Genomic DNA, 13,030 nt, shown 5'->3' with positions numbered 1-13,030 from the left:
GTAGGCAATAGGTGGTTCGCCTGTGTTTGTTGATCCTCGCACCAAACGAGGTTTTCCTCCATTGAGGCACGGATGTCAAAAAGCGCTCTCCGATCATAACTGTAAATGATCAGGTTTGATTGCAAGATACTTTGACATAGTAAAACGAACAGATTAACATGAAACGCCAGGAATTGGAGTGCGTGGCTTGCTGCTGTCATCATCATCACCTTTGACCTTCTCCTATCTGGGCTGTGCAACGCTAGTCTCTCTAGTTGGTGTTAGTTGTGTTAGTTTAGTGTCCTCAGTGTCAACAATATATGCATGACACAGCATTATGCAGATCCATACCAATAACACCCAGGTCTGCAGAGTAAATATAACCTGGTTCCACATTCTCTACAGCAGAGATGACAGCTCACTTACTATTAATACATTTGTATTACAATACAAATCTTACAATACAATTGTAGCTCCTTGTAATTGTGTAGCAACTCATAATGTAATAAAGGCTCATAATTTAATAACGGCTCATAATGTAATAACTTATTACATTATAAACTAACAAAAGTTCATAATGTAATACTCAGCTCATAATGTAATAAAACCATGCGCTCATAACGTTCTAACTGATTTGCGCATAATGTAATAAGAGCTCATAGTGTAATATTACTAAATACTAATGTAATTACATTATGAGCCTTACTGGGGCCGCTTATAACAGCTCATAATGTAATAATGGCTCATATAGTTAGAAAAGTGTTAATTATCATCATTTTTACCTCTGCCATTCCTGTGGGGGAGGAAGGTAATGCTTTCACTTGTCTGTCTGTCTGTCAAACAATACATACAAAACGTCAAACATCAAAAAATTATTGTCCTTGCATGCCTCGCAGCCAAACGGCTGATATTAATGAATTGGAAAGTGAGAAAACCAGGCTGTTTCTCTAGAAACAGGTGGCTAGAGGACTTCCTCCATCTTCTAATTATGGAAAAGGCCACGTCCATCCTCAGGGACATAGACCAGGGGCCTCATTTATCAAAGAGCGTGTAAATTCAGGTGTAAAAGAGGGCGTACGACGAAAACGCGGAAAATGCACAATGTAGCGTACGACGAGAATATTTACACGCTTTTCGGATCTATCAAAAAAGTCGTATGCCCTTTTCTGCACGAGAAATCCGAGACGGGCGGGGAAGAGAGCGTACGCGCACGCGCCCCGTGTTCCGCCCTCTCCACGCCCAAATCCAACCATATATGGTCAAAACTATGACGGCACAACGGGGATACCCCGGAAGGAACCGACATAATATAGCGTGGAGCATAGGGACAGATAAATACGTTTATGGAAAAACGCGGAAAGAAGAGAAACCTTTCGGAGACGGAGGTGCATGTGCTTGTTGGTGAGGTCCACGCGAGGAAAGAAAATCATCTTCGGAAGGTAAGCTATTTGTACGAGCCTACATTTGTCTGATTGCTCCTAGTTTAGGTAGCCTACTGTATGTTTGGTGCATCCTGTATTTGGCGTAGGCTACACGGACATGCTGTATTATGTGTGAGGAAAGCAAACATTCCACACATTCTGTGGTAGGCTATGAATGATTTAGGACCAAAAACAGGGAACGATAACACAGATGACCACTTCATAATGTTAGACCACATGAAACATTTTCCCCTCTGGGAAATTTAGACTCTCATCTAAATCACCCGGGAAATCACACTTAAGCATTTATTTGGCTGCCAACAGAAAAACATATCAATTGAATATGGCTACACAATAAAATGTTTAATGCATAATCAAGTTAACAGACAAACTCAAAGAAAATGACTGAAATTGTTTCTCCAGACTCTGACGTGGGGTGGGACTCAGAGGAGGGGGAGTCTGCAGTGGTCCTTGACCTGACGGTCGTGCCCCCGCCGGTTGCAGCCTCTACATCCAGCGCACCGGCCTCCACCTCCAGTGCCATCTCCAGCGCCTCCGTCTCCGTCTCCACCGCCCACGCCTCCACCTCCGGCTGCCAGCGTCCCTGCCTCAAGGTTCCCTGAGGGCTGGGCTTCCTATCAGACGCTGTGCTGGAGGCTCATGACCCTAGAGGCCCAGAGGGAAATGGCAGAAGGGATTGGGGCAGTTGTGGGGCAGTTGGTGGAGGTCACCACACTACACCACCAGAGCCAACAGGACATCCTCACTGCACTTCATTCCCTCACACATGCTGTCACGGACCTCACACTGTCACTCACTACCACACTCACGGACCTCACACAGTCACTCACTACCACACTCACGGACCTCACACAGTCACTCACTACCACACTCACGGACCTCACACAGTCACTCACTACCACACTCAAGGACCTCAGACAGTCACTCACTACCACACTCACGGACCTCACACATTCACTCACAAACGCACTCACACACCTCACACAGTCACCCACCAACAGACAATAAAATGGTAGAAATGTGAACCTTACTTGTTTGTGTCTTCATAGCTGGCGCATGACCTCAGTGTGGGCCCTTTGGCCCCGCTGGTAAACCTCATGACGGGGAGGGGGCTGAGGGCTTGGGTCCTCATTTTGTGGTGGGGTCTTGACTGGTTCTCATTCTTATCAGCTTTGAATATACATCTTGGCAAACATAACAGAATGATGTACAAGGAGGGGACAGATACCTAGTGAAATTACTATTGGTTGCTAGTAAAAAGACAATAATGAGGGCTTGGTATAAGGTGGAACCCCCAACCAAGGAGCAGTGGTGGGTGTTGTGGAGGAGATTTATGAGATTTATTTATGCATTGAGGATGCAGGAAGGAAAGTTTGAAGGGAGATGGGAAAAATGGATGGATTATAGAAGGAAGTGTGATGATACCACTAGTATTAAAATTGTCATATTTGAGTAAGAAAAAAAAGCTGCATGGATGGAAGTACCCATAAGCTGTTATTGTAAGTTTTTATGTTTTATGGTAATGTCGTTGTATGGATGGAAAATGCTAATAAAGATTAAAGTAACAAAGACAAAGAATATGTATCTTGGCTATGCACACACCAAGCCAGCCGTCACGCGCAGCGCCTGCCTCCAGTCTAGCCCTACCCTGCTGTGCGCCAGGATGAATGAGTCATGCGTGAAGCCAGGCCACCGTGCCACTACACTTGTGATGAGCATGTCGGCGTCACATATGATTTGGGTATTTATAGTGTGCACATTTTTGCGATTCACATAGACGTATTCATTCACTGATGGTGCCCTTATGTGGGTGCAGTCGCCATCGCCGTCACCTCTTTGGAGTTCTATCTCGGCCAGTAGGCCAAGTAGCGCCGGATTCATTTAGGCTCGCATTACGCACAGGAGGACTGTCATTTATATGCTTACCAAACAGCAAACAGGTCCACATGATCACATATTAATGACAATCTAATTGGTCAATGATTTGCGTTTGATGGAGTGCCTGCATTAAGTGTGTGACATATAGCGCGGAAGGGTTTGGGACAGCGCATAGGTACAGTTTGGGGAACAAATCCATATCGAACCATGAATGAGCCGGTTAGAGGACACGTCTAATCTTGCATTGCGATATATGTTTGTGCTGAATTGGCCTAGTAGCCTTCATGATTGTGCGTTCATGAACTGTCGCTCTTATTCTCTCCGTCAAACATAGTAATTCACCGACGCACCACCTGCGTCGCCAGTTCCCCCTGTGTTCAAGAAGGGCGTAGAACACCGTGTAAATCGGTACGCCAACTTGAGAGGTGTCCTACAAAAGCGCGGAGAAAGGCGACTAAATTTTCGCCCTTACGGCTTGATAAATCGCAATGTGGGGGGGGCAAATGGCGTACGCCTGAACTCGCGAAAAAGACCGTGTAAAAGAAGGCGTACCTCAATGATAAATGAGGCCCCAGGACACTAGCGAGCTCTGGGACACACTAAGGCTGTTCCTACATTCACAAGAACATAGGTATTTTTCCCTACATAAGCAGTATTCAACACTACACAATCCAATATCCTCCCTCTTATAAATAGGACTAATTCCCAGACTGATGATCTGTGTGGATAGGTAGAGCAATCAGGAAACAGTGCACTTTGCCCCCCCCCCTCCTCTAGATCATTGTGATTGTCGTTGTTTTCATCGCTGTCTTTTGTGTTGTTGATGGTTTGGTGTCTGTTCTTGTTGTCTTATGCTTTGTGCATTGCAATGCAGTTGTCCTGTTTTTGTTTATTGCTTATTGTGTATTGTGAGCATGTGGTTGTCGTTGTTGTTTTGTGGGTTTGTTGCTTGTTTTGTGTCGCTGATCGTTGTGTGCTTTGTTTGAAAGATTGTTGTCACCTTGCGAGCTGTCTTTGTTGTCAAAACAATAAAAACTATAAATATAAAAAAAAAAAAAAGAAATGCTATATTAAATTGCTAGGTATGATGTTAAAGACATGTAAGGCAACTAGGATATGAAATGTATGTGTAATGCTTTTGTACGCACCGAAACTGTCTTAACAATTGTAAAAATTGGAAATTGGATCCTTAAAGTCTTAAAAGGCATTGAATTCATTCATCTTAAAATGAGGCCTTTATTAAGAGTAGTCTACTTGTCCACCTCTCCCAAAGGTAGTTTGTGTTTGAACACATAGACAAGCTACAGGTCAGACACGAAGCGCTCTGATCTAGACGGAGCACATTGGAACGCTCTGGGGCATGGAGGACCGTCTGAGGACAACCTAGAGCAGGCATGGAGGACCGTCTGAGGACAACCTAGAGCAGGCATGGAGGACCGTCTGAGGACAACCTAGAGCAGGCATGGAGGACCGTCTGAGGACAACCTAGAGCAGGCATGGAGGACCGTCTGAGGACAACCTAGAGCAGGCATGGAGGACCGTCTGAGGACAACCTAGAGCAGGCATGGAGGACCGTCTGAGGACAACCTAGAGCAGGCATGGAGGACCGTCTGAGCACAACCTAGAGCAGGCATGGAGGACCGTCTGAGGACAACCTAGAGCAGGCATGGAGGACCGTCTGAGGACAACCTAGAGCAGGCATGGAGGACCGTCTGAGGACAACCTAGAGCAGGCATGGAGGACCGTCTGAGGACAACCTAGAGCAGGCATGGAGGACCGTCTGAGGACAACCTAGAGCAGGCATGGAGGACCGTCCGAGGACAACCTAGAGCAGGCATGGAGGACCGTCCGAGGACAACCTAGAGCAGGCATGGAGGACCGTCTGAGGACAACCTAGAGCAGGCATGGAGGACCGTCTGAGGACAACCTAGAGCAGGCATGGAGGACCGTCTGAGGACAACCTAGAGCAGGCATGGAGGACCGTCTGAGGACAACCTAGAGCAGGCATGGAGGACCGTCTGAGGACAACCTAGAGCAGGCATGGAGGACCGTCTGAGGACAACCTAGAGCAGGCATGGAGGACCGTCTGAGGACAACCTAGAGCAGGCATGGAGGACCGTCTGAGGACAACCTAGAGCAGGCATGGAGGACCGTCTGAGGACAACCTAGAGCAGGCATGGACAACTTTGATTATAGAGAGAGAGACACATGTTTTATCCTCACTACCCGAGGGCCAGGTTGTAATCATGCACTTCTACCAGTGGGATATTGTAACCCCATCACTCAATTAGCCAATTATAGTTACTACATTAATGAAAATAACTAAATATATGCCGGTAATCAAAGTTTATTGGATGGACTTTCAATTTTTCATATATAAATGGATTTAGTAGGACGTAGGCTAATGCTTCTATTCATTTAATGAACTCTGCACAAAACATTCCGTCTCCTGAGTGGTATAGTCTACCATTATTTCGGTGCAACGGTGTCTCAAAAATGATGTACAAATGTTAACGCTGACACTAAGTGCACCAACTAATATTCATGTTCATAGTGCATTTTTACTCTGCCATCTCATACCATGACGTGTTTCCAATAAGCATGCGTTCATCTCAAAAGCCATTAACCTTCACCCACAGGTGAATCAGTATAAAGTTCTGTGTTAATGAGATACTTGCGGCCTCTCCTGCTGACGTACAATGGACTCAATGTCAATGTTTGTGCATCAATCTGCATGAGCTGGAACAGAGTTTCATCTGTCAGCCTGTTTCTCTCTTTTGACTTGATGTGCTTCATTGTTGAGAAGCTGCTCTCGCAGATGTAAATGTTCCCAAACATGCTGGCCATTGAGAGTGAGAGTGAGTTTTTGGCCGCTCATGTTTGTTTTCGTCGTGTGTTGGTCATCCATGGTGTTGGTGGTGTCGTCGCGGAGGCCGGCAGAGTGCAAACCAAGAGGAAACAGTACTGGGCTACAGCGCTCTAGCGCCCTCTATCGGTAGACAGTAGACTACGGTTCAAATGTGGACAAATGCCGTCAATGACAAAAAACTGATATTTGGATAGCAGGTGAAATTTATTGATATTTGGAAATTGACTCGCGAGCTCTAGACAGTCTGGGGCCTTTCTCTTTCTGTCTCGGTGTTGTTTCACCGGTCTAGAGCGGAAGCGCGATGACGCATCGCATAATCATCCGGTCTGGACCGGAAGAAGACCAGTTGTTGTAATGTTTTTACTGTAGGCTGCCCATGGTGAAGTTTCGAGTAGATAACATTCGCAATGGCATCACCAGGCATAACACCGACGAAGATTGTAAAAGAAGATGCGAGGAGAACTACCGGTTAAGGAAAAATAAAGCAAGCGGATGTTGGAGGCGGGCTCTACGGGCTCGAGCCGGATGATGGGGCGGGCTTAAGGCAGTAAAGTAAATAGATACCAGGCTCTCCTCCCCGAGGAGAGACGCGAGGCTAATAGATACCAGGCCCTCCTCCCCGAGGAGAGACGCGAGGCTAATAGATACCAGGCCCTCCTCCCCGAGGAGAGACGCGAGGCTAATAGATACCAGGCCCTCCTCTACGAGGAGAGACGCGAGGCTAATAGATACCAGGCCCTCCTCTACGAGGAGAGACGCGAGGCTAATAGATACCATGCCCTCCTCCCCGAGGAGAGACGCGAGGCTAATAGATACCAGGCCCTCCTCTACGAGGAGAGACGCGAGGCTAATAGATACCAGGCCCTCCTCCCCGAGGAGAGACGCGATGCTAATAGATACCAGGCCCTCCTCTACGAGGAGAGACGCGATGCTAATAGATACCAGGCCCTCCTCTACGAGGAGAGACGCGAGGCTAATAGATACCAGGCCCTCCTCTACGAGGAGAGACGCGATGCTAATAGATACCAGGCCCTCCTCTACGAGGAGAGACGCGAGGCTAATAGATACCAGGCCCTCCTCTACGAGGAGAGACGCGAGGCTAATAGATACCAGGCCCTCCTCCCCGAGGAGAGACGCGAGGCTAATAGAACTGGTTGTAACTGAACGTATCGACTCCGAGAGCGTGTCGACGGGGTGGAGTAGTCTGACTGCGCTGGGGTCTCCTCTCCAGAGGACTGGGAGGCTTGGGGTGATTCAGCTGAGGGCTGGATGTTGGAGGGGCCCTCTCCAGACTCCAAATCAAGGCCACCAGTGATGCCTTGGGAGGCTGTGAGGCCGATGATCGATAGGGCCTTCTCCTCCTCCGGGGTGAGGGAAGGCACGGTGCTCTGCCTCTCGGCGCACTGCCGCCCCCCGGCTTTTGTTGTTTCGTTGTGCTTTAACCGCATGTGGTTGAGCATTCAGCTGGTTTGCTTATGATAAGCAAGTTTCACATTGCAGATTTTGCACTGCACACTGTTTTCCCCTTCTTTCTCAAAGTATTTCCAGACTGTACTTTTACGAGCAGCAGACATGTTGTGATTGATGTGAGTAGCCTCACGCAGGTAGCCAGAAACACAGTGCGCAGGTGCATGAATAACTAAGCTTTTTTTTTTCATAGTGTAACAATTACTCGCCATGGTTACTCGAGTACTGACGTCAACAACGAGTACTGCCCATCCCTACTTGCTAGCAAGCTGAGTTTTAGATAATTTCATAGCTGCATGATATGTTGATATCGTATGATTCAAAAGGTTTAGTACTAACTAATGTTAGCTAGCCTATCAATGTTAGAGCTACAAGGCCACAGATGGCAAGCTGAAGGTAACTAAACGTTACGTGACTGAAAGCTAAAGTTTGACTATCGACATGGAGGGGGGACCTTTGTTGGAACATAACCTCGCGTCAGGTTTCCATTCTGCTTTAGCTTGGTGCTATCGGCTGAGCATTAGCTGTGCTGTTAGAAACCCCAAGCGTGTTCCCTCCCTGGCTCAGAAACAGCCTCTCACAGGGGGTAAATAAAGTCACCGATTACAAGTGTCATCAGTCTCTGGGTATATTTTTGCCAGTCTGGCGTTCGTGTAATGCACTCTAAAGATAACTTTGAACAGACAATTATTTAACAGACAAACTCCAAATGTGCTCTCCCTGGCTCAGAAACAGCCTATCATATCCCTTGATAATAATAACATTGTTAAAGTACTGGTGTGTATGTGTAACATTGTTAAAGTATCAGTTATAGTGTGTGTGTGTGTGTGTGTGTGTGTGTGTGTGTGTGTGTGTGTGTGTGTGTGTGTGTGTGTGTGTGGTCGGGGGTGATAGGTTGCAGGGTAGTCAAGGGAAAAGGGACAGGCTGGAGATTCTGGGTGAGCTGGATTGAGATGATCCATGATCCACTGTCCATTATCCATGGGTCTGATTCAGGGTCCATCGTTCATAGTCTTGGCATGAGGGGATGATGGTGGGAAGCTGCTGAGACAAAGCCTGTGTTTAAAACAGCTGGAATAGCTGGGTGAGCTGGACTCCCAGCTGTACAGCACACTCCTTCAGAACCCTGCCTCTGAACCTGTCTGCTCCAGGGGACTGCATAGACACGACATCTCTCCTTATACATCATGTGTTCACTGCAAATGAAGCAGTTTGGTGATCTTCATCATCATCATCATCATCTCCCTACAGACTGAATGGATGCAGACTAACAGGGAAATGCTGCCAGAGCTTTTATCTTTGGAATGAGACTCTTATCAGTGACATGATGGGAGATATTATGAACTGTTATAATCATAGCAGATGATCAGCTGGATGTTCCCACTAGAAACAGCTAAACTACAGTAACTACAGATAAACTACAGTGTAAACCTACCTGAACTCTCATGAGGAGTTTCATTGGTTGGATTGGAATGTCTCAGTACTACAGAGACCAGGCTTTTTCATTTCTATAATAAACCTGGAGTCTCAGAGCATTCTTATTTAGCATGGGTTACAAGGAAGAGAAAGCATATCAAAAATATTGACTGACCAAAAAATATCACTTTGTGTGCGAACCAGGGCAGATCCAATGTTCAAATATTTGTCTGTAGGAAGATGGAATATAATCCTTCAACTCTCTCTTTTCACCAGCAGAGGGTGGTAATGTGTTTGTATCGATCTGTTTCTACAGTCTGTCGGGCTGCCTGGTCACAGAGGAAGGCTGTGTCTCTCTAGCCTCAGCTATGAGGTCAAACCCCGCCCACCTGAGAGAGCTGGATCTGAGCTTCAATCACCCAGGAGACTCAGGAGTGAAGCTGCTCTCTGCTGGACTGGAGGATCCACACTGGAGACTGGAGACACTCAAGTAAGGAGAGAGTTTTAAATCAAGTGGAAGAAAATCACCCAGTGTCTCTTATGTAGCCCCCCTCTCTGAACTAGATGGTCTCAACTTTCACAGCCTACGAGTCTCTTGACAGAACAGACACAAATCACCCTATAACCAGAAGGGCACTTTGGGAGTGCAGACCTCCACCCATGATGCATGTTGTCAGCATGTGCAGTAGCATTAGAGAACCTAGAGGAGACAAATGTCAACAATATACTGGTGGTGCATCAGCTGGGGTTGGTCCAACAGGTGCTCTTCAGCTCTGCTCTCTGATGTATTTCAGCTACCTAGATAGCTACATATGACAGGACCGACAGCAGTCATCTGGCTAGCTATGAGCATAACTAGCTAATTCAAAGCAGTTGATCTTTGCCTTCATGCCATGATTCAATTATTTTGGTCCTAATACCCGCAGAAAATACAGGGATAAACAGCCATGGATGTATTAAACATGGCAAAGTACCCTTAGGTGCTGGTCTGGTCTCTCTGTCGTGGTCAACAAAAGTGAAAAATGATTTTTCAATGAATTTGGATCCTCCCTGTGATTCAGATCCGCTCTCTCTAATTGAATGGGTTCTTCCTTGGCTCATGCTACAGTCACCCTTCCACGGGAACATAGGTCTGGTAGTTTTTACATAATCCTGCAATCAACCTGTAACTAACAAACACATAAAGCCTAAAACTGGTGACGTCTCATTGCATCATCCTCATCATTCCTCTGCTTATTCCTACAGTGTGGATCATGGTGGAGAGATCAGGATCAGACCTGGACTTGGAAAATGTGAGTATTGACATTGACATTGATTATTCATGTGTCTTAACTGAAGCTGAGTTCACCACCATTATCTACTTGGGCCTAGAAAACAGGGGTCATACAAAATACAATACAATCTGTCACAACTGTTCAAACACCTAAGAGCTGCTTACACTTGAACTATATTCATAGTGATGGGTACATATGCACACACACACACACACGCACATACATATGCACACACACACACACACACACACACACACACTCATAATTGTTGGATGAGCACCACGTCATGTCCAGTCCCTGATCAGAATCCGGTGAGAGGAGAGGTTTTTAGAGCCCTCTTAAGTGGTAATGACGGGGATCTGCTCCCACTAAGCTTTGGTATCAGTGTTGGATCCTCTGATGCTGTTGTTGGTATCCATAGAGAACAGGTGGATGGAATGATGTTAATACTCTGCTCATTTGTTCTGAGGAAGTTGGTGGTAATCTCACTCTTCTAATGGTGCTCATGTTTCCATAACAGTGCTTTTCAGTGGCGTGTGGTGCGAGTAGCCAAGGGAGGCAGTGCCCCCTCCCAAATATGAAATGAAACAAATAATTGATAAAGCAAGATTAAAATAAGAAAAACTGTAAAAATATATATCTACATTTAACATTCATGGATTACCCAAAACATTTTATCCTGGACAGTCATCAATCACAGTGTCTTTAGGTTCACCCTCCAAAACGTGTTTCTATCAAACCCAGAATCAAAGGATTTGAATACTCAAGATGACTCTGTGTGTGAATCAGCTCATGCCTGGTTAGAATTGAGAGTTCTAGCTGCTTTGTATGTGTGCTTGTATTTTCTGTGTATTTGTTGGAAAGGGGTTTATTGATGATTGGCCTACACTGCATGTCAGTGTGGTTGTGCTGGTGACTGTTTGTCATCCATGGCAGAAGAGTTCACAGTGCAGTGGGACTCAGAGCTGTCATTATTGCTAAAGTCTGGAACCTTGTGAGACCATCCTGGTCCCTGGAGAGAAACAGACTGTGAGCTTGTGGGGTCAGGATGGTCTCTTGAGGTTATAGGTCACAGCTTCCTTGTCTGTTTTGGTGTGTTTGTGTCTTTAAGTGTTTCAGACGAAGGGAAGGAGGAATGTGAGTTAAGTCGGGCTACAAGGTGAAGAAGCCTCCCCCCTTGGCTCTCCTGACTTGGGGAGAGGGCCTGTCCTTTCCATAGGTCATGAACTAGATAGGGAAGCGTGTGTGTGTGTGTGTGTGTGTGTGTGTGTGTGTGTGTGTGTGTGTGTGTGTGTGTGTGTGTAGTTGGGGGTGATAATGTAGGGTAGTGAAGTGTAAAGTTGTCACTAATATGACTTAATGATCATTTATTGTCTCCACAGTCTCTCTCTCTGTACCCAGACTTGGGTCTGATTCCCACAGGCGTCTTTTTAGAATGTCTCTGCTTGTCCTTGGGTTTACGTCTGACCTGGTCCAAAGTCAATTCATGTATATTCATGTTTAAAGACAAAGACAGAGAGAGAGAGAGAGAGGGGGAGAGAGGGTGATTTGGGCATGTTTATGTGTGTAGAACCTGGGAAGTGTGTGTGAGAGAAAGATGTGTGTGTGTGTGTGTGTGTGTGTGTCAGTGTTAATTTTGACAGCCAATTATGATTTTGTTTTAGTCATAGTCTTTTGACTAAAATGCCATTTAGTTTTAGTCATATTTTAGTCATCTGACTTGTTTTAGTTTTAGTCTAGTTTTAGTTGACTAAATATCATTACGATTTTAGTCGACAAAATCTACCATAGATTTAGACAACTCAAATTTAACAGGCTTAGTTCAATCAATCAATCAAGTTGGATTCATATAGCGCCCTTCATGAAACCCAGAGCGCTTTACAGAGTCCAGTATTCATTCAGACACATACCGGTGGTGGTAAGCTACATCTGTAGCCACAGCTGCCCTGGGGCAGACTGACAAGCGTGGCTGCTTCTGTCAGACAGTTTCATAATGAAGCATTCCTCTCCCCCAGTCTGATGCTAACTGTGTTTGTGCCTGATATAGCAAGCTATAACATTATCATGTCAGCACTATTTGGCTAGTCAGGCTAGCTAACATCAGGCACAGGCTAGCTAACGTCACACCGGAGGAGAGGGGCTATGTAGCCAGGTAGCTAACTGTTTGTGTCTTATCCATCTAGCTACAGTATAACATTAGACAGCAGCAGTAGTTGCTTAGCTAGCTTACCCAGACTAGCTAACGCTAGATACCCCCGCCAGCCGCCACAAGCATAGCCCCACTTGTTGCTACACAGTGTAACGTTAGCTAACCTGTGCCTAACATTAGCTAGCCACTAACGTTAGCGTTGCAATGATCAGACACTTCAGTTCTCCCCCGCCACAAACCTACGTGAAACACTGGTTTCTTTTAGCTTGTATTGTATTTGAAGTATTTCAGAAACACACCAGCTTGGGTTTAGCTAATACAGTAACGTTAGCCGGGGGTGGGGGGTGCTTACCTTCTCGTGAATTTCGGGATGACTGTTCTCCAAATGTCGCTTTATATTAAGTTTGTTGTATTTTTGCCAGTAATTTCACCCCACACGGTTTACAAATGGTTTTGTTTTCCTTTGCATCAAATATGAAGTTTATCCAGATGTCTGCTCTCCTCTTTCTCCCGGTGTGTGCGAACGTGGACAAAGACATTTCTGAACTGTGGTAAT

The 13,030-nt window shown here is 45.9% G+C and overlaps 1 protein-coding gene across 1 annotated transcript in view; it reads left to right on the top strand.

The window, feature by feature from the left end:
• Positions 1-13,030, top strand: part of LOC311328680 (NLR family CARD domain-containing protein 3-like) — a gene marked incomplete at both ends in the record, with an annotated part of 49,308 nt that overhangs the window by 28,214 nt on the left and 8,064 nt on the right. Inside the window, 2 exons of the mRNA XM_084462617.1 lie at positions 9,368-9,541; positions 10,297-10,343. Of these exons, the coding sequence (XP_084318743.1) occupies positions 9,368-9,541; positions 10,297-10,343 (221 nt within the window). The remainder of the gene's footprint in view (positions 1-9,367; positions 9,542-10,296; positions 10,344-13,030) is intronic.

Source organism: Borostomias antarcticus (assembly GCF_949987555.1).
Source record: "Borostomias antarcticus genome assembly, contig: scaffold_210, whole genome shotgun sequence".
NCBI lineage: Eukaryota > Metazoa > Chordata > Actinopteri > Stomiiformes > Stomiidae > Borostomias > Borostomias antarcticus.
Note: the sequence above shows the minus strand (reverse complement) of the source record. Positions and strands in the feature narration are given on the sequence as shown.